The sequence below is a fragment of the Caloenas nicobarica genome, chromosome 2, assembly GCF_036013445.1.
Source record: "Caloenas nicobarica isolate bCalNic1 chromosome 2, bCalNic1.hap1, whole genome shotgun sequence".
NCBI classification, from domain to species: Eukaryota; Metazoa; Chordata; class Aves; order Columbiformes; family Columbidae; genus Caloenas; species Caloenas nicobarica.
Window position 1 is genome coordinate 104,192,084 of NC_088246.1, and position 20,177 is coordinate 104,212,260.

At 45.5% G+C, this 20,177-nt stretch overlaps 1 protein-coding gene across 1 annotated transcript; it reads left to right on the plus strand.

Annotated features, from left to right (window-relative positions):
* The first annotated feature begins 5,147 nt into the window (after positions 1-5,147).
* On the plus strand, positions 5,148-17,574 carry DIPK1C (divergent protein kinase domain 1C). Its single transcript, XM_065629589.1, has 4 exons — positions 5,148-5,330; positions 10,966-11,643; positions 16,123-16,287; positions 17,359-17,574. Exons 1-4 carry the CDS (start codon positions 5,148-5,150, stop codon positions 17,572-17,574), a joined length of 1,242 nt encoding a protein of 413 aa, XP_065485661.1.
* The last annotated feature ends 2,603 nt before the right edge of the window (positions 17,575-20,177 follow it).

The window sequence follows — 20,177 nt, forward strand, 5'->3', positions numbered from 1 at the left end:
GCTTTTCTCTTGTCCACCAAGCTCTATTCTGTATTTTGTATTGTGCCAGTTTTCTACCCCTGGTTTGCAACCTGACCCAATAAACTCGCTGCACACTGGTGCAGTAAAACTTCTGTGAGCAGTTTGCAACATTCTTTTTGATTAATGGCAGAAATGAGAAAATACATTTGGATTCCTCTGGTAGACTCAGTACTCTGCGGGGGAATTTTGCAGCCTAAAGGACATGTTCAAACATATGTCAAACCTTGTGATGTTTTTTAGTAACTCAACTTTGCTACAGGAAACCAGAAAGAAATATTTATACATTAAAATGTATTTTCAAGGTAGCTTTGAGCAGTACTTGAAAGTTTCCTGAGCTTCTAGAAAGAAAACAGGAGATTCATTTGTGCCCTGTGAGTGATTAGCAGAAACATATCCTGTTTCCATAGACAACCTAGCGCTAATGACAGAAGGCGATGAAATCAATCAAATAGAACAAAAACTCCTAATGAACCAGTTTTACATTTCATTAACTTGAGTGCCAAGCTAGTTCTTAATGACTGATTTATTTTGTTTCTTTTAAACTCTCATGAAGAACTAAGTAATTAGGAAAACAAGGACTAACAGCTTAACACAACTGGGGCCTGTGCGACGCACTTTGTGTCTGAAGGCAGCGAGCCACCTGTGGGCTCAGCAGCTCCCCGAGACAAGGTCTCCTCATGGTCCTGGCTCCAGGAGCTGCTGAGCTCACATGTAGGTGGACAGCAGAGGCAGAGCCCCTTCCAGGCTCCTCCAGCTGCCCCTGCCAAGGCGTCTCACTCCTGGCTGCCAAAGCCTGGGGTTATTCCAGCTCCGAGCTGTCACCAGCCATGCGCAATTTTGTGATGTGCCCAACACGGCAATAAAGAGGAGACCCCAACTCGATGTTGGCGTCATGCACTAAGCAGTAATTCAAACCCTGCGGCAATTTAATTGGGTAGGAACTAATACAGCTAGTCCAGGATTATTTTTACTGCCCTTGATGCCACTTGCTTTAATTCAACTTCTACCAACTAATTTCCATCAAGCTTAATTCTCAGTTAAAATTCTCAGTTAAAGTGAGAATAGGGGTATAGCTTCCTTTAGGAATATGGTAAGGCAACATGAAATAACCACATTTTTATATATACAGGAAGCAAATTTTGTCTGATGCAGAGGATGTTTTCTAGGAGAAAATGCTATGGGACAGAGAGACACTTAGATACATATTTTACAGTGGATGGCCTGGAAGTAAGTCTGTAAGTCTGAAGATCCTTGAAGTTTAGGGAAATCTAAGACTAGCTTTGAATTTTGCAGCTGGCAACAGATTGTTATTAAAGACTAAACCCCCCGACCCTAAAACACTCAGGCTTCTATCTTTTACTGAATCCCAGCTTTCTGGGTCAATTTTTGATCTGTTCTGAAGACGTCTATGTATATGTGCATATGGAGGTAGGTACGTACGTGAGGCTATGTGTACACACACACATATATTTACCAGAATTATACAACTTTTCACTCTCACTAAAGTCAGTGAGATATTTGAAAGTTCAGAGACTGAATAACTAGATACAAACCCTTTCCCCTATCTGAATGATATATAAAAATCTTCTGGTAAGACAGTGCTTTACTCCCCGCAAATGCCTCCTGTGGGCTTTACCATAAAATGAAACTGTTAAACCTAGTGTGTCACGCAACTTGCACTTGCTTCATCAGCTTCCTTTCACTTCATACTCTCATTTTTCATTAAAACTATTAAAAACTTTATTAAAACTATATTAGAAACTATTATTTTTTTCTTAGTCTATTTTTTCTTATTCCATAATTTCAAAGCATCAGACATCTGTATGTTAAAGGTAGAATTGCACTCACTATGTGTAGCAGCTGTTCCCAAACCAAAGGGAAGTGTGTGGGCTCCTTGCACATGCCAAAACCCAGCAAATTTTAGCTGGTACCTTGGGAGGAAATTAAAAGCGCACTCAGAAACCTACGGGTGCTGCTGGCAGTGCCAGCTACCCCGGTGCCACTGCCAAAGCAGCAGCAGAAGCATATGGCGGGGGTGAAAATGGGGACAGTATTGGCCTTTTCAACAACCGTTGCCATCTAGATTACCTTGCCCGTAATCTCACATTGCATTCTTCATGTGCAGAGCTATGACACAGCTGAGCCAGTGTGACAGCTTTGTCCCCAGCATCCCACAGCACCTGACCCTGCAGCTGCACCGCCGGCGCACCTGGCAGCATCCACAGGACTTTCTTACCTCTCTGAAAATAATGTCAGCAAAGAACAGCATTACTGTTTTCTGCTCTGTTAGTGAGTTGAGTAAACTTACCGGGCGGTGAGACACATGGTTCACTGAGAGAAGGGACTGGACTACTCAGGCAAGAACAGGAAGAAAACAGTGGAGGAATGGTGGAGGATGAAGAGGGGAGAACATGTTTCTTTCAGTAGCAATTCAAGCAGCTCAGCTATGACACCTAACCAGACTTGAAGTCTCCATACTTCGTTCCTGGCTCAAAGTCAGCAGTAATTAAGATTTGTTTCCAGAAGTGTAGTTAAAACACAAATTATACATATAGAGAATCTCAGGGACATGAAATAATAATACATAATATCCTTTGGGGAATGCTGACACACAGAGAAATCCAGATCCACACTTCAAAAAATAAAGTGTAAAGTATATATAGTTTTGGTAGTGCCTGAACTATTACCCAGCCAGCTTAGGACGAAGCAATAGGAAGATCTTCTGATGCCTGAGTTTCCTACACCATCTGTGTCCCTCTTCCATGTGGGACACATCTCCACCTCAGGATTGTTTCAGACATCATTACAGCAGATATGCAGCTTTTCCTCCCAGGTGGCAGCGGCAGCTGGTGATGGTTGGCTGTGTTCAAGCCTGGCTGGTTACTGGCTGAGTAACTGGCCCTCTTGCCCTTCCTCACTCATTGTCCAAGGAATTTCAAGATGAATAGCCAAAACTGGTCAGAGATGGAATCTGAAAGCATTTTGTATCTGACTTAGAAATGGGATGGAAATTTTCAGTTCCTAGTTGCCCGGTCAGTCTTTCCTGCTTGCTACATTCCCAAGAAACTGACTGTATCCCCCAGTGCCTCAAAAGCAGCTTCCTCTAGGAATAAAAGGATCCAGGGTGGGGAAAAAAATACAAAAAGGATGGGCATAGACAGCCTCTGCATGCGAAGAAAGGAGATGGAAGAGAGAGCAGGCAAAACACACAAACAATAGAAGAAGTGGCTACTGATAATGATCCTGCCTCTTAGACTCTTCAGGGATGAAAGTGGTTTTGCTCTTCTTGCATCTCCCTCCTGAGTCTCTAGAAAGCCGTAGTATTTTCAGCAATGTTTTTATCTTTCCATTTTCTTTTCTGCCATAGCCTGCTATCAACTTAGAAGCTGAATTTCAAGCCCTGCTCTGCCATATAGGAGAGAACTGTACTGATCATGCAAAAGGTGTGGATAGCAGCAAGTTTGCTGCACCTGTGCTCATCTTCTTGCTGTTCTGAGAGGTAAAATTGTGTCATGTCGATAGACACATCTTTCTTTTTAACGCCTTGTACAGGGAGATATTTTTCATTAAGTTGAACATAATGATACAGAACATGTATGCCTGAACCCAGCTCTCCAACAGTGAATTTTCTGCTTATCTCATTAAATTAATTTACTAACAAAATGTGCACCAGAGCAACTTAAACAAGATGCTCATTAAAAGAAGTCTACTGAATTATTCTGCAGTTCTCCATCTACAGGCCAGATTCTGCTATTCTTAGACATTTGGGTAAATAATTTACCCTATGAGTGGTTTCATTAACTACAATTCATCTCTGTGCTATGAGATTGCAATTAGCCTTAGGTAACCATCCATACAAAGGAAAGAAAATGAATCTGGTCCTTTTTCATCACATCTGATGGCAAGCCTGGATCAGATACCCTTATTGCACTGGGCTGTACTTCAGAATACAAATTTTCCCATTGAAAACTGTGATGGTGAGATGCTGTCAAATGGGAGTCAAGGGAGGAAAAAGTGAATGCATTGGTCTAAACAGAGACAGTGAACATCTGCACCTGGGCTGAAGAAAGGATGCCAGCATCTTGCTTGCTGCACAGGAACAAACATCTGGGTCTTCGACCTCTTAGAAACGTTAACAAAGGCAAATATATTAGAATCTGTGGCATGGAGCTGACCCCTCCTCAAAGAGGGACACTGCCACAGACATTCTGCCAGAAGGCGGGGAAACAAGTTATCGTTCCCAGCACTCTTGGAGCCAGCGCACCCTGCCCTGTTTTGGCACTGTGTTCAATGGGGCCGCTCCGCTGCCTTTCTCCAGCGGCTGCCGAGGGAAACAAGACATGGGGGTGCCGGGCAGGGGCCAGCCCGCACCCCCGCGGCCGGGACGGGGGTGGGCAGCGGAGGCCGTGGGAGCTGCTGGTGAGTCAAGGGCTAACCCACCATTGGGGGTTCTGGGGAGGTGCGTTAGTGAATGGGCACCTGAGTCGCTTCTCTCTCGTTCTGCTTTAGCCCCAGGTGGATAACACTGGAGAAGTTACTCCAGAATAAACAACCTTTTATTTTTGTTTTTTCCTCCTCCTCCTCCATTTGACGGGATGCGAAGCTTTCACCAGAAGAAAACGGCCGTCTCCAGGATGCCTCTTCCAAAGTGTCGGGCAGCCGCCTGGGCGGGGAAAGGTTCCCACAGCAGCCTCCATCACCCTTCAAAACCTCTTTTATTCTCGGGTGAGAAACTCGAAAGAGGAAAGGCGGGGGGGTGGGGCGGGGGGTGCGCGGGCAGAGCCCGCCAAGTGCGTGCAGTGGCAGGGGCCGGTTGGCACAGGGCAGAGCAGACAAAAGCCGGCGGAACTACGTGGCTTAAATTCGAAAGGAGCGCTCCGGGCTCCGTGAGGGCAGCGCCGGCCAGGGGAGGGGAGCGGGGCCGGGGCCGGGGCCGCGGGCAGCCCGGCGGAGGCGGGAGTCCCCACGCCGCGGGGGCCGGGGGGGGGAAGGCGGCGGCGGGGCGGGGGGTGTTTGGCGATGGGCGCGGGCGAGGAGCGGGACAAGCGTGCGGAGCGGGGAGCGCGGCGCCCACCGCCGCTCGCTCGGAGCTGAAGCGGCCGCCCGAACCCAGCCCGGGCGCGACGATGAGGGGCATCCCAGGCTTCAAGAGGCTACGGCTCAAAATCTGGCGGCGATGCACCCTGGTGCTCCTCCTCCTCTGGGCTGCTTGCTGGCTGGTGGTGAGCGCCTCGCTGTTCCTCCTCCACAGAAGCGTCTTCTCCGAGCGCTGCACGGACGAGAAAAGCCACCGGATCCTGGCGAGGCTGGTACGTGCCCCGGCGGGACGCGGGGCATCCCCCGGGGGCTGCCCGGCAGGACGAGGCGCCGGGAGTCCGTCAGGGCTGCGATGAGCCCGACCCCCGCTTTCGGGCGCTGCTGCCCGGCTCCGTCCCGCCGGAGCTGCCGCATCACCGGCGCGTCCCCGCTGCGCCCGGGCGGGCGGCTGCCGGCGGCCCCGGCGGTGCCTGGGGGGCGGGCGGCTGCCCCCCCGCCTCCCTCCCCGGGGCCAGGGCAGGTGCAGGCGGGCCGGCTGCCGGCGTGGCGGGCGGTTCCGCTTCCCAGGCGCTTTGGACAGGGCAGCTCGGCATCCCGCACGCTGGCAAGCGGGAGGAAACCTCCCTCCGTGGTTTGTTTGTCTTTTTTGTTTATTTATTTAGTCGAAGAGGTGTTTGTACAAAAGTCGCCTTTCGGAAGTGCCGCACAGCTTGTAACGCCTCCTTTACGCCTGGCAGGGGCTGGCATTTAAGATGTAGTTATTCAACATTCAAGAAAGGATTTGCGAATATCCATAGAACTATCTCTTGCTCTCTCTCTCTCAAAAAAAAAAAAAAAGCAGATGTAGAATTTTGTAGGAAACACTTCGAGAAAAGGAACAGCATGGATTAATGCTTCAGGTTTAATTTTGTTTCTTAATTAAGGTATTCGTAATGCCAATCGTTACGTGGAAAAGGAGGAATCCTAATGGAAATTAAGTAATATATTACTGCAGCAAGCAAAACCTGATCATAGATATTCCCTAAATTCTGTATAATAAAGGGAGAGAAACCATAGGCATTGGTCCTGACAGTGTGTTTTTAATGGCAGTGAGGTTCAGTTTCTTTACCCCAGCGGTCAGGTTGAAGTACAGCTGAGCTCGGGATTGCAGCTGAAGGAATGGATCCTGCCCACTCCTTGCGTGGCTGGGAGGAGCACAGAGGTGCAAGGAGCTACCAAGCTCAGGGAGGTCCAGGCCCTCGCCATCAGACTTCCCAGGAAACCGATGGGCAGAGACTTGTTGCTGTTCTTCAGCTGAGAGAGCGTTAGGCATGACTTCAAAAGCCCTGGCAAGGATCAGATTGCAGGTGCAACCTTGGAAAGTTCTGTCACTGTGTGATGGTTCAGTTTCAGACCCTCCTTCCACAGGAAGAGTAGCTGAGATTGCTGTGCTCATCTGTTTCCGTAGGTGAGTCTTCAAAAGTATCATTAAGGTTTGTAAGTGACAGTTTTCACAGATGATGTTAGAAAAGGGTCTTCCTTGCAGTGGAACGATGAGAAAACAAGCTCATCTTCGTAACCCCCAAAATAGGTCTTTATACATCTTCTGACCATGGCACGAGTTTTGCAGTTATAGAAAGTGCAATTGATCTATGAAACAAACAATCTGATAATTTGAGTCTCACATCTTTCATTCAGTGAAATTCAGCTTCCAAGAAAAACTATTTTACTAGCCATCTGTCATATTTTCAGTAGGAGATAAGATGAGCTATTTCAAGCAAGTGGGTGAAAATGGCATGGTTGTATAACCTTGCAAGGTATTTCTGAAGGTTTGTTTCCTTTTTTTCTGAGTAAAATGTACAACTGTGCAGATGTGGACTGCACAGGGAAGGCTGAAGTAGCACTGGGCATTTTGAAGAGACCAGCTTCAACTCTCAAAATACCCACTTTTTCCTAATACTAGTGTCATCTTCATTTACACTGAACACAGTAAATCATAGCAATCTATTTCTGTTTTCTCTGGAGAAATCAATTAAATTTGATGCCTTCCAAAACCCTGTTCAATATTGCATTTACACAGGATACTTGATAAAAAGGCAGGACGCAGTCTCAGGCCTGATCTACACAAAAGTGATGGTGGTATCGTAAGTTATTTAAATTTATACAAAACCTTAGCAGGGTTTACATTAATTGAAACTTTTACATGAATTTAAACCCAGCCTTTTTAACTTATCTTGATAAGCATAATAAGGATATAAAAAAAATGTGTAGCCAATTTTAAACACAAACAGATGAGTGAGTCCAAACCATGCTTGTGTTTGCATTTTTGTGTAGTACAGCTGCTTTTCTATAAGGCTTTTGGCTGAGTATCACTTTCATATTTAATTTTAAAAACCTGGCACTTAGTGACATTCAAAGGGGCTCATTAGTAGATTTAAAACTGCCTCATCGACAGACCTCAAAATGCAGTCATTAAGAGAGGGATGGAAGTGTGGAGGACCATTTCTGTAAGATTTCTTTGGGGAATTGATTCTTATCTTTCTCAGCAGTCATCATGATGATATAAAATCTTGTATGGTGAAGTTTGCAGTTAGTGCAAAGGTTCTTGGGTTGGTAAATAATAAACAGACAATCTTTTCATTGCAGGGTAATCTGAATCACCTATTTAAATGTTTCAGTCCACCAAAATGTTTTTTTAATATAGTAAAATGCAAGCTAATACACTGGGGAGCACAAGAGTACAAGCTATGCCAATAGGATGGACGACTGTCTTGTAAAAAACTGTATGAATTCAGAAAGGACGTAGGGGTCAAATAAGTGCTTCAACATGAACTACCAGTGCAGACTGTGCATAAAAGGCTGATATAATCTCTCAAAGTCTCCAAAAAGGAAAATTAGGGAAATGCTGTTGGCTGTCTTTTTGGCACTAGACAACATAGTATTCTGTTCTGATATCTGTCCTCCTAAGGCTGGTGGGGTGAAAATGGAGAGAAGAAAATAGGGAGGGGAAACAATACAAAATACGCTTATGGGGAAACATAAAACAATAACATTTGGAATAATGGGGGGATAGTGAGGATGTGAAGGTGCAGTCAGACTTTGCTGACCTTCTGGGTTATAATGAACAGGAAACTGAGGAGATTTTTAAAGCCACTGAGTGACTCACGACTCACTACATTCTGTGATTAGAGACACATTGAAAGTTGTTCAAACTTCTTGATTGCTTATTTGAGGAAGCCTTTTTGAAATTCTCTGTTGCATTGGTGACCAGCAGAGAATGTTATTTCTGGAAGGCTGATCTGTGTTTCATCACTGTGAGACCAGGAACTCCTTGGTTAAGTCCTGTTTCACAGATCTCAGTTTGCAAAACACTGTGCAAGTTCAGCGTAAGAAGAATCTGATTCGGAGACTGTTTGTCAGATACTAGGTTAATAGTCAAAGATTTATGGGTTCAACTGGAACAGCAGACAAGTCCTAAAGAGCAGCCAGGTTCAAAAATGACTCATCTCCTATGTCTGGGAAACGTGAGACTCCTTTTTCCACGACTACTTTTTCTCGTTAGTGCCATTAAGAATGATGTGGTGGCAACACAAGAAAATAAGATGCACGTTCACATGTTTGACTGGAGTTTTTCTGAGCATGTGTTGTTCCAGACACAAGATATCCATACACATGGACCATCTAATAGTGAACTTGATGGACCACAGTCAAATTGTCCACAGGGGTGAGTGTTCACTCATGTGGACCCAATTACAGGACTGAGTCCTATGCTCTCTTATTGTAGCAGAAGAAGAGTTAGGTTGTGGTCTTCTCAGCAGGAGAGCAATGATTTTAAATGTGATTATACTTATGCTCCAAAGAAAACCACCCTAAATTCCTTCTGTTTGTAATTTTCTTCCTAAAATTCCTTTGAGTTCCAGATGGTAAGAACGACTAAACTACTTCTGTTAATGAAAATTACATTTCCCATTTTAAAAGGGAAAACAAATTTGTATTACATTCATAGGGGTAGATTTTCAAAAGCAAGAACATTGATCTGTGTGCTCTGAAGTCTGCAGACAGCCCAGTGAGTCTGCTTGGCCATCCAGATATGGATGTGGATGCAGATGTGTGTTTCACACATATACATCTCCCTGGACTCCAGGTCAGGGCTTTCATGCTAGAGTTGGCTTACCTAGCTGGCATGGAATGTTCTCATTTGGGCTGTGAGGACATCAGAGTATAAACTTTTAGGCCTGTCTGAACTAAACCTCAGCTAGCTGTTTTAGTGAATTTATCACCATTCCTGGATTTTGGACTTAATCCTCCACCCATTCCCCAATGTGTTGTTTAAGGTTGGACTCTGAATGTTGCCTGGCATCAGTATATATTCCTCTGGTGCACAACTCAGAGACTGCTCTAAAAAAATACATCGCTTGAATCTTACGATCATGTTTCTTGTGTTCGTAACAGCATATAGTCACAGATGAGGTGGGGGTCAGGAGGCCATTGCAAGTACTCCACATGCAGGGGGAGCTGCCAACTTGTTTAAATGAAGGTTCAAATGCCAGAAAGCAATGAAGAACGCTGACACTATCAAGCCGCCTCCCAGATGTTTGGCTTTCTACACCACTGCAGGCTATTCCCCTTTCACCAGAGACCTCTGATCATCCCCTCTACTGATTCACCCAAAGCAGTCCCTGCAGCTGCACTTCTGAATGCCCGTAGGAATATATTGACTGCCTACACTTTTGGAAATTATGGTATGGAAACAATTATGGGTTGAGGGAAGGACTGGTGAGGGAATCCTTGCAGTTCTTGCAATGAAATTGCAGTGACCGCTTAACTATCGATCGGCAGTTCCCATTTTTTCACAGGTTGATTTTTTTCCCAATTAAAAAACCAAAGTATTTAAGCAATTAATATCAAAATTTCACTTCTGATAATTACATATAAAAACTGGAAAAGTAATTCTGTCCTATGGCATTTACATATTTTAAAAGTCTGAAAGTTCTTGGTCCAGGAGGCACTGAGCACAGCCTCTGTGTTCCCTGGTAGTGCAGAAGGAGGTTCGTACAGCTTCATTCAGAGCATGTTGAGTGCAAGGCTGAAACATGCAGGGCTGTGGCAGGTCCCAGCAATCCAGCTACCCATGGATTTTCCTGTAGTTTAAATGGCGATGTCTAAGATATGCTGCCCTGAACCTTCCAGAGAAGTCCTGCATACACTGGGAGTTATCTCCTGTGCCCTAGAGTGTTACAGCCCAGAATCTCACATAGCGTAGCCAAGTGAGTTCAGAGCTGCTCTCACTGAATTCATATGTGGCAAGAACTTAAGAGTAACAGGTTGTCCCATCTCAAGAGGATGGGACCAGACTTTCCACTGGTGCCCAACGATACGATGAGGGGCAATGGGCACAGACTGAAACACAGGACGTTCCATCTGAATATGAGGAGAAACTACTTTGAGGGTGCCAGAGCACTGGAACAGGCTGCCCAGAGAGGTTGTCAGGTCTCCTCTGGAGACATTCAAAACCTGTCTGGACACATTCCTGTGCGATCTGCTCTGGGTGAACCTGCTTTAGCAGGTAGGTTGGTCTAGATGATCTCCAGAGGTCCCTTTCAACCCCAACCATTTCTGTAATTCTGTGATGATTCTGTGATCTAGTCCATTTCCCTGCCCCTGCCCCAACAGCCTGTCCTTTACCATCCCAACAATCTGTGTTTTGAAGCAAGGCTACCCCTAGTAAAAGGTCTCTAGAGATTTCTGAAAAACCATTGCATCACCCAACAGTTATACAAAGTGTGTGCTTGTGGTACCACGACTGCTGCAAGCCTCTCATGCTTATGACTGTTGCTGATTCTTTGCCTTTCTTCTGCATGGTCCATGGGCATATGGCCCTGCTATGAATATTCTGCTGAATATGAATATTCTGCTCTTTCACTCCAGTGTCTTGACTACAGCAGCGGAGCCCTGACTGGTGACCTCTGTGAAGACCTGTGTGTGGCACAGAAGCTGGTGTACAAACACTGCCTTTACTACGACAGAGGTAAGAAGGTCATCCAGGCTGACTGGAGAGGCCAGCCCATCATCCTGAAATCCAAAAAGGAAATCTTCTCCAGCTACCAGCATCTCAGTATGCTAGAGGAGGTGGAAACACAGGATATTCCTGAAACAGAGCTTCTGCTGATGGTTGCATTGGAGGTCAAAAACGTCCTGGGGCTAGAACTGTCTAACAGTACCATGGGGCCTTTGTGGACAAGGAAGAAGGGACCACGTTGGAAAGCACAGGTGGCTAGCATGTGGTCCCTGCTCCAGCAGGAAGAGTATATCTACTTCAGTTTGCTGCAGGACTTCAGCAAGCACGTGCTACGAATTATTGGCTCTTGTGGACACTTTTATGCTGTGGAGTATCTCACAGCTGGACATGCCTGGCACAAAACTCTTTTTCCCTTGGAAAATGTTGTTGGTCCCTCCCTTGCTGGCCACAGAAGCAGGGTGAGAGCCATCATTGACATTGCACTCAGCTTTCTGGACATGGTGCAGCATTTTGATAATGATTTCTCTCACCGACTTCACCTGTGTGACATTAAACCAGAAAACTTCGCTATCAGGCACGATCTCACGGTAAGTTGGGTCTTTGGGGTGAAGGTGCAGCAACTTGAGGTCTAGTCTGAAAGTGGCTGTGTAAAAGTGACATTTCCCTCCTCGTACAGCTTTTGCCCAAATTTTTGCAAAACTAATGCATTTACAAGTGACAGGGGAACTTCTCTACTGCTTTTCCTCTCTGTAATATGTGCAGCCACGTTTCAGAGCACTAGATCCTGCTGCTTGCTTTGAGAACTGCTTGCTCAGTTCTCATTTGTATCAGCTCCTCAAAGGCACCATCACCAACAGGGTCCCTTGACTGTGGTGACGGACACCTCCCGGAGGCAAGGAGACCTCAAAAGCTGTAAATGAAGCTGTAATTTGAGTCACGGCAACTATATCTGCTAGGGATGCTGAAAGGAAGAACTGTTTTGAGTTTGAAATGTAAGGCTGAGTTCTCTGAGCTGGTACAAGGGGAATTCCCCACAGCCAAACACGCACATCTTTGTGCTTTAATGTTCAGCTTATCTGGTCTGGAAATGACCCAACGATGGTGACATGCAACTCCCTGGTGCTGTTACTGTTTGCCTTTTCTTTGTACAGCTGTAATTCGGACCCGAATAGCTATCCATGTTTTCTAAGTGGTGATGTAGCTCAGGACCACATTGCTGAGTGTATCATCCATTCATTCTGACAGAAATTCCACTGGTTTCGGTGGGAATGGTGTGTACGGACTGGAGACACTGTGCACTAAGTAAATGTTTGGACCACGCTCACAATTTGCAGCAACATCAAGGGAGTTTCTGCACTCTAAGTGAACATAAAGCATTTTCAGGGACTTGAATGCTGTTTTCAGTACTCACCAAGTGTTAATATAACTTGCACATTTTCAGAGTACTGGGCAAACATTGCCCAAACATATAGCCATTAAGAGCAATTAGAGTGCTTCCCCTTCACCCTTCCCTTCCCTCCCATTGTTTATTCAGGTGCAATACAGCAGCTGAACAGGGAATGAGTGAGGAGCTACAGCAAGAAACTAAAACAAGCGTACCAGTATTTAGGCAAAGTGAGGTACGGTGGGGATTCCTCAAGGTGGACTTTGCCCATGTTTTTCAGCTACACAGGGCTGGGTCTGCCCGTGGCTGAGCACACACCAGAGCATCTGTTTTACAGCCTATTTACAGGAAAAGAGATTTCATTTAGGTAAAGATAAAGGATATTGGAGGTGTCTTCCCTTAGGAGTCCTTTTGGTGAGGCTTGCTTCTCCATGATCCTCCCATGCCTTCTGGGATCCAAAGAGACAACAGTCACCTTCTGGTATAGGAAAGTACTCTAATTTAGTATTTTTAGGAGAATTTTTTTTTTTTTTAAGTGAGTTGTCACTCACGCATGGCTCTCACAGTTGTACATTACTTTCAGCCTGTTATTATCATCTGTTATCTCCCACCTGGGCTGGGAGACAGGAGATGCCCATGGTCAGAAAGCTGTGGGGGTGAACGGAGAACTGATGGGTGAAGACGGAAGGAGAGTGAGAAGCAGAAACTCTAGGTGGTTTTATCTAACCAGTTCTAGAACACAGCCAGGAAGCCTCTTTTTTGTCCCTTATGTTTGTTTTAAGCATTTTTTACACTTGTCTTGTGCTCTGCAGAGGATACTACCAAATACCTATAATAGTACCACTATTCCTCATCCCAGTAACGGGACTGCTAATGCCCACAGAAATGTTCCTGGAGTGCAACAGTTTTACTTTAGGGATTATTTTCAAATGGTGAGGATAAGCCTCCAGCCCTCCATCCAGCCATCACGTGCTGTTCCTGCGGCACAGAGCAGAGAGATCACTGCCTGGTAGATCACCCGGGGGAATTTTAAGCTGTGATGAAGTACGTAAGTGGCAGAGTGGGAAGGAGGTCTGGGTGAATATACAGTGCCCCAGGAGAGCTTCCTCTTTTACCAGTATCTCAAAGACAACTAGAATGATTACAGCACCTTAAATATGACTTTAAATCAGGCCAGGTGCCAAGTTGGGTCCTTCCTGCATTTCCTTGAGCACCTTCATCATCAATTATAACCATAACAAACCCCACCAAAATGTAGAATCATAGAATCATAGAATTATTTTGGTTGGAAGACACCCTTACGATCATAGAGTCCAACCGTAACCTAACTCTGGCACTAAGCCATGTCCCTAAGAGCCTCATCTATATGTCATTTAAACACCTCCAGTGATGGTGACTCCACCACTTCCCTGGGCAGCCTGTTCCAGTGTTTCACCACCCTTTCCATGAAGAAATGTTTCCTAATATCCAATCTGAACCTCCCCTGGTGCAACTTGAGGCCATTTCCTCTGTCCTGTCACTTGTTGCTTGGGAGAAGAGACCAACCCCCTCCATGCTACAACCTCCTTTCAGGCAGTTGCAGACAGGGATCAGGTCTCCCCTCAGCCTCCTTTTCTCCAGGCTGAACAGCCCCAGTTCCCTCAGCCGCTCCTCATCAGACTTGTGCTCCAGACCCCCCACCAGCTTCATTGCCCTTCTCTGCACTCTCCCCAGCACCTCAGTGTCTTTCTTGTAGTGAGGGGCCCAAAACTGAACACAGGATTCAAGGTGGGGCCTCACCAGCACCGAGTACAGTGGCACAGTCACTTCTCTAGTCCTGGTGGCCACACCATTCCTGATACAAGCCAGGATGCTGTTGGCCCTTTGGCCACCTGGGCACACTGCTGGCTCATGTTCAGCCAGCTGTCAATCAACACCTCCAGGTCATTTTCCTCCAGCTGTTAATAGGGAGCATGTCACCCAGATCTACCCTCACAGGGTCTGGCTGGATGCCCACACATTTTTGTAACAGAGATACTTCACTGAAATCACTGAGCCCTTTGGCAACCGCACATTTGGAAGCCAGGGATGTTTTTCCTAGCAGAGCAATTGATCACATTGTCAAAGCCTCAGTGCTGGCAGAGACCCCACCAAGAAGATGATGCAGCCATCCTAGGACTGGGGAAACCCTGCACAGCTTTTACTGTCTCTTCTCCACAGAAGTTCTTTCTGCAAAACTGCAGAAAGCTTAAGGAAGTAAAGAAGACAAGAAAAAAAACCTTGCCTGTCCAAATGCGTGAAATTCCTTAGGCTACATCATCATTATCAACCTCTCCAAAAAACTGAAAAATACTTGCATCTTTAAGCTATGCCTCATCTCTTTAAGATTTTCCCTGGGGAAAAAGGACTAGAATAAAATGAAGATTAGACCTTGTTCTTTCTTTTGCCTATGGAAGGTTTATTTGGTCTTCTACCAGACCAGACATCTTTAGTTCCTGGGGTTGATCCAGCTGCTGCTCCAGCCATGCAGTTCAGCTTCTCCTCTTATTTGGGAGGTTGAATCTTAAAAATGAGCCTATCGTTTGAGCCCAAGTAACTCTGCCCAGGTCTCAGACATTTCTTTGCCTCCATGAAAGTGTGTATCAGCCTCTGCAAGGGAGAGTCTTTGACCTTGACTGTCAAGTGTTAAGCACAGCTCTGAAGGTGTGCTGATTGCTGCATCCATCATGATGCAGACAGGTCGTGGTCATTGTGGTCACCCACAGTTTGTCTCATGTCAAGCAGCCACCATCCCATTACTGGATTTCCTTTCTTTCACTGCTTGTTGCTGTGATTTTTTTAAGTGAAGTATTCATGAGTGGAGTGGTGCTGGCAGAAACGGAGACTACAGAATGGTCTCAAACCTAGCATGAGCAGCAGCTCTGCAGACCTCTTTGTGCTGCGTATTCACTATTTTGCAAGTCTTGTGTCAGGGTGAGAAAATTGATTGATCCCTTCAGTCCTTGCTTTTTCTGCTGAGACCAGCTGCTGGCTGGACTCTGTTACAGACCATATTTCTGAACAAGCAGAACTAGAATCATCCACAATAAATGAGTCAATTCATAGCGAACAGGACCAGGCAAAGCCAGTCCCAATTTTCAACAACCTCAGGGATTTTTCTTTTGATAGCTGAGCAGACTCAAATCCACGGAATGCAATGGCAGGTTTGCAGGAGCTATATCAGGTGCAGGTACTTCTGCTGCACATCCCACGGCTGCTCTCCACAATGATAAAGGCAGGGGTTTAGTCTGAATGGTGCATTTGAAATGATACTGTCTGGCCTGTGGATAACTTTGCACTGTCATATAATTAAAAGATAGAGGTGCCGTCTGCATAATCTGCAACAGTGGGTAGCTCAGTCTTCAAGTTGCATAATCCCGGTTTAAGGCAAATCAATCTAGTTGACCCCAGGGATGCATATTGTCCACAGATAATTTTCCCTTTCCTGGTGTTGTAAGCATTGGCTGTTTTTATTTTAAAAGTGGTATTTACGAGACTACTGCAGCTCAGTTAATCAAAATAAAGCCCTTTCATTGTGATCCCAGTTCCCCACTGGCAGGTGATCTCAGCACAGCATTTCCAAAAGCAAGCAGCAAAGAACACTTGCTCAGCTCTGTCCCGCAGGCTGTGCTGTGCCAGATCTGATGGTTGTTTTGATCCACAGGTGGTGGCCATTGATGTGGATATGGCCTTTTTTGAACCCAAAATGAGGGACATTCTTGAGCAGAACTGCACAGGAGATGAAGACTGTAATTTTTTTGATTGCTTTTCAAAATGCAATCTGAAAATCAGAAAATGCGGAGCACAGAGAGCCAATAACAACTTGCAAGTGAGTAGACACAGCTGCTTTATGCATCCATTTCTTTTAAAATCACACTGACTATAAAATGCATGGTATGTACTAGGAGACTGTGAGATGAAGGCAGTCATCTTTTTAAACGTGGCCACATAATGTTCCAGTCCTTCTCAGAAATGCCGTCTTGGGGCATGCAAACAAATCTTTATATTCACTAGTGTTTATTTGTCCTGTTTTTGTGTAGCTGTTAGCCCAATGCCTCAGATAGGAGAGTGGAATAAGTAGGGGCAGGGGATCAGCATTACTATCACAGAATCATAGAACAGTTTGGGTTGGAAGGGACCTTCAAAGGTCATCTAGTCCAACCCCCTGCCATGAGCAGGGACATCTGCAACCAGATCAGGTTGCTCAGAGCCCCGTCCAGCCTGGCCTGGAATGTCTCCAGATATGGGGCATCTGCCACCTCTCTGGGCAACCTGGGCCAGTGTTTCACCACCCTCATTGTAAAAAATTTCTTCCTCAAGTCTAGTCTGAATCTCCACTCCTTTAGTTTTAAACCATTACCCCTTGTCCTATTGCAACAGGCCCTGCTAAAAAGTCTGTCCCCATCTTTCTTAGAGGCCCCTTTTAAGTACTGAAAGGCCACAATCTCCACTAATGGTAAAGTCATGGCTGTCCACTTGTAAGCAGTGAGGCGCTATGGCTGTGATTCTCCACACTTCAGATGCAGTAAGAGGATGCAGTGGAGAGAGGAGCTTTGGTCCTGGGATGAGGTGTCTTATAGCTCACCCCGCTTGTGCTGGTGGGAGGCACTGGCACAGCAAGGAGGCTGGGGGAGCGTAGCTGGGTCGCCTTTCGGTTGCTTCTTCCACCCCCTCACTATCACCACTTGTTATGCAGAAGTGCAAGAGCAGTCTGAGAAGAAAGAGTGGGATCTTCAGCTAGAGCATAGCTTTTGTGGATGCTCCTGTTCTATACTTTCCTCTTTGAATGGCTGGAGGCGTTTTAGATTCAGATGACATTTTGCCACAGTCCCAGAGAAGCAGCAGGACATTAGTTGTGTTTCCTGGAAGAAAACGATCTGCTTTTTTCCCCTTTCCTCAGGTAATCTGTGACAAAATATTCCGTCGCTGGTTTTCCCCAGATCTCCGAGGACCGCTGGCTTCCCTCCCGCTGCAGCTGCAGCTGCAGAAAGCTGTGCAGGAGTGTGCCCAGCCGGGGCACCTGGACGCTGCCGGGCACCAGAGGACTCCGACATCTCTCTCCCAGTTGTACCACCTGCTTCGGGTCACTCAGCGAGAACTGCAAAGGGTGGAGTAGACACAAAAGGCAGAACCGCAAAGGCCACAACCCAGCCGCTGCTAAGGGACGCTGTGTGCCAGGCAGCCTCTATTTTCTTCCCTTCATCCCTCCAACCCCTCGTATTACATTTACAGCGCAGAGATTGTTTTTCTCCTATGCAAATGAAATTCATGGCTGCAGGTGCAGCACGTCCTGTTAATATCCTTTGAAGTGTGAAATTGTTTTTCATTACTTAGATTCTGTTCTCGCTTATTTTCCCGAGCTAGCGCTAGCCCTCTCCATCAGCATTCAGCACATGGTTTGCTTACCAAGAGCTGTAGTCACTGCTCGGATAGCATTTGTCCGAGTGCTGTGCTCAGAGTGAGGATTCGTTTACGTACAGATGGTGCTTTGAAGAAGAAAAGTCAAAGTCAGCAAAATTAATATCAATAATTAAAATAATCAGTGGGTGGGTGCGGAGAAGTATGTGCATGGTGTTTGTTTTAATTTCTCTGTAGAATGAGGGTTTTTTTTTTAAGGCAGAGTGTTTTGTGTGAAAAAAACAACCTCAAATAGGGAAATGTATTGTCACATGAGTGAAGAGCTGCTCTTGTACAAAGCAGTCCTGCCTGATGTCCCCGGATGCATTTTCTCTGGTGCGTTGCATTACTTGTGCTGTAGCTAACTTTCTGGGAGAAATTATGTGAAGGTACTTAGGACTTTTCTAGAGCAAAATAATTATACCCTTGTTGAGTTCCCATGTGGGTACTCACATTCTGCAGCGGAGAGGTATGAATAATGCCACTGAATTTCCCCATGTGAACAAGCCCTCAGGCACTTGAACATCAGAGCACTTGATAAGAAGCACGCCCTTTGCCAGAGAGCAGAATTACCCCGGAATGCCAACAATCTGTCCTTTACACTGAACAGAACAATATCCAGACTAGGAGTTTTCTTACACAGTAATTTTTAAAGAACAAAACGGAATTTTTCATGGAAATTATCTTGCAATCAGTGACGTAAATAAAGATTGCTAGATTAATTTAAAAATCATTAACTTTGCCTTTCAAATGTGTGCAGCTCGGCTGGGGAGTTTAACACATGGGTTCAGAAGATGTTGCATGCGTTTAGGTCCAACACTAGGTAATAAACCCATGAGCTGGTTTTGGCATGGAGACATTAAAAGCCCCGCAAACAAAAATAAACCAACAGCCTGTGACAACCCTCAGCTCAGAAGGACTCTTCAATACGAAGACTGACAATACTGGTTTGTGGATGTGAGCCGCATAACAGCACCTAATCTTTTTTCTGTTTATGTCCCTCAGCCTTATGACAGCCCTGAAGTCTGTCAGTGCTAATTATGCTTAAACTTTCCATTTCTGGAGTGGTTCTTTAAAGTGATACTAAAGGTTGCCTGTGACCAGAAAAACTTGAGATGCTTAGGAGACCCTGACTCCTATCCAAAACTAGCTCAAATATTCAGACTAGTGCTAGGTTATTTTTCTACTTCTTTCAATAAACCACCATAATTTCAAAAACCAGTCAGATCCTCAAGAAGATCAAAGCGAAAGCAAGATTGGCTGCCTTGCCTGGGGCTGTACTGAAGACAAGCTGTTGCTAAGCCAGAGCTACAGCTTAGGAGCTCCTGACTGGTAAAGTCGTGCTCAGTCCACACTTCTCCTCTAACCAGGGAGATAGACAATGTTTAAATATTTTAAGATCATCCTTTGCAAAAGCAGGAAGGCAAAATAGAATAAGAAGAAACCCAAATTCCAGAACAAGCGCTGTTACAACGTCATGGAATTGACAGAGATGAAAATAATTAAGGCTACAATCAGATTTTGGTAAAGGGTTGGGGACAGATAAAGTACCAGGTAGAGAGAAGATGAGGAAAAAGAGATGAAGGAGAAATAGAAAAAAATGAAGTAAAAAATATGGCCCACTTTATGAAAACATGATTTAAGATGTCAGATTAAATAAACAGTCATTTAGTCTGTGGAAGAAGAGACTGAAGAGAAGCATGGTAACACTCTTCGGAAACAGAAAGAAGCTAATAAAAAGAGAATAGGAGTGAACTGCCCTGTCCAGGTTTCCTTGGTGGATATGATGAGCAATGAGCTGAAATTGTACCGAGGAAAATTCAGGCTAGACATTTGTTACAGGCTTTCTAGTAGTAAGGAACAGTGGAAATACGGCACAGATTATTCAGGAAAACTTCAGTCTTCTTAAGTTGTGATTTTTAACTACAGGCAAGAGTGAGTGCCTGTCAGGAATGGTTTACATGCAGTTACGTCGATGATCCTGCCTTGAGGTAGCCTTTTATCTCCTGGTCCTGTGACTCTGTTATTACCAGATTATATTTGTGCTCTTGCCACTCCCTTGCAAAAAAATCCGACCTTCTGAGACGTGGGAGGTAGGTAACTCTTTTTTGCCTAACACGTGCAAATCCATGCGCTGCCCTGGAGAAGACGCAGGGATCTCCGAATGTGCAAATGATGCTAGAGAGCCTGGTGGTGTGATCAGGGCTCGTGTGCTCCCCGCATGACCTCTCTGCTGAAGGCACTGATCCTTGTTCGTTCAGGAGTGACCCAGTGTATACCTCAAACACTGCTGGGGAACCTCACGATCCTATACATTATCGG

Excerpts from the sequence above, each read along its gene's own strand:
- DIPK1C (XM_065629589.1), top strand. The coding sequence starts at position 5,148 with ATGAGGGGCATCCCAGGCTTCAAGAGGCTACGGCTCAAAATCTGGCGG. Across the intron at positions 11,644-16,122 it reads CTATCAGGCACGATCTCACG|GTGGTGGCCATTGATGTGGA; the intron begins GTAAGTTGGGTC and ends TTTGATCCACAG. Across the intron at positions 16,288-17,358 it reads GAGCCAATAACAACTTGCAA|GTAATCTGTGACAAAATATT; the intron begins GTGAGTAGACAC and ends CCCTTTCCTCAG.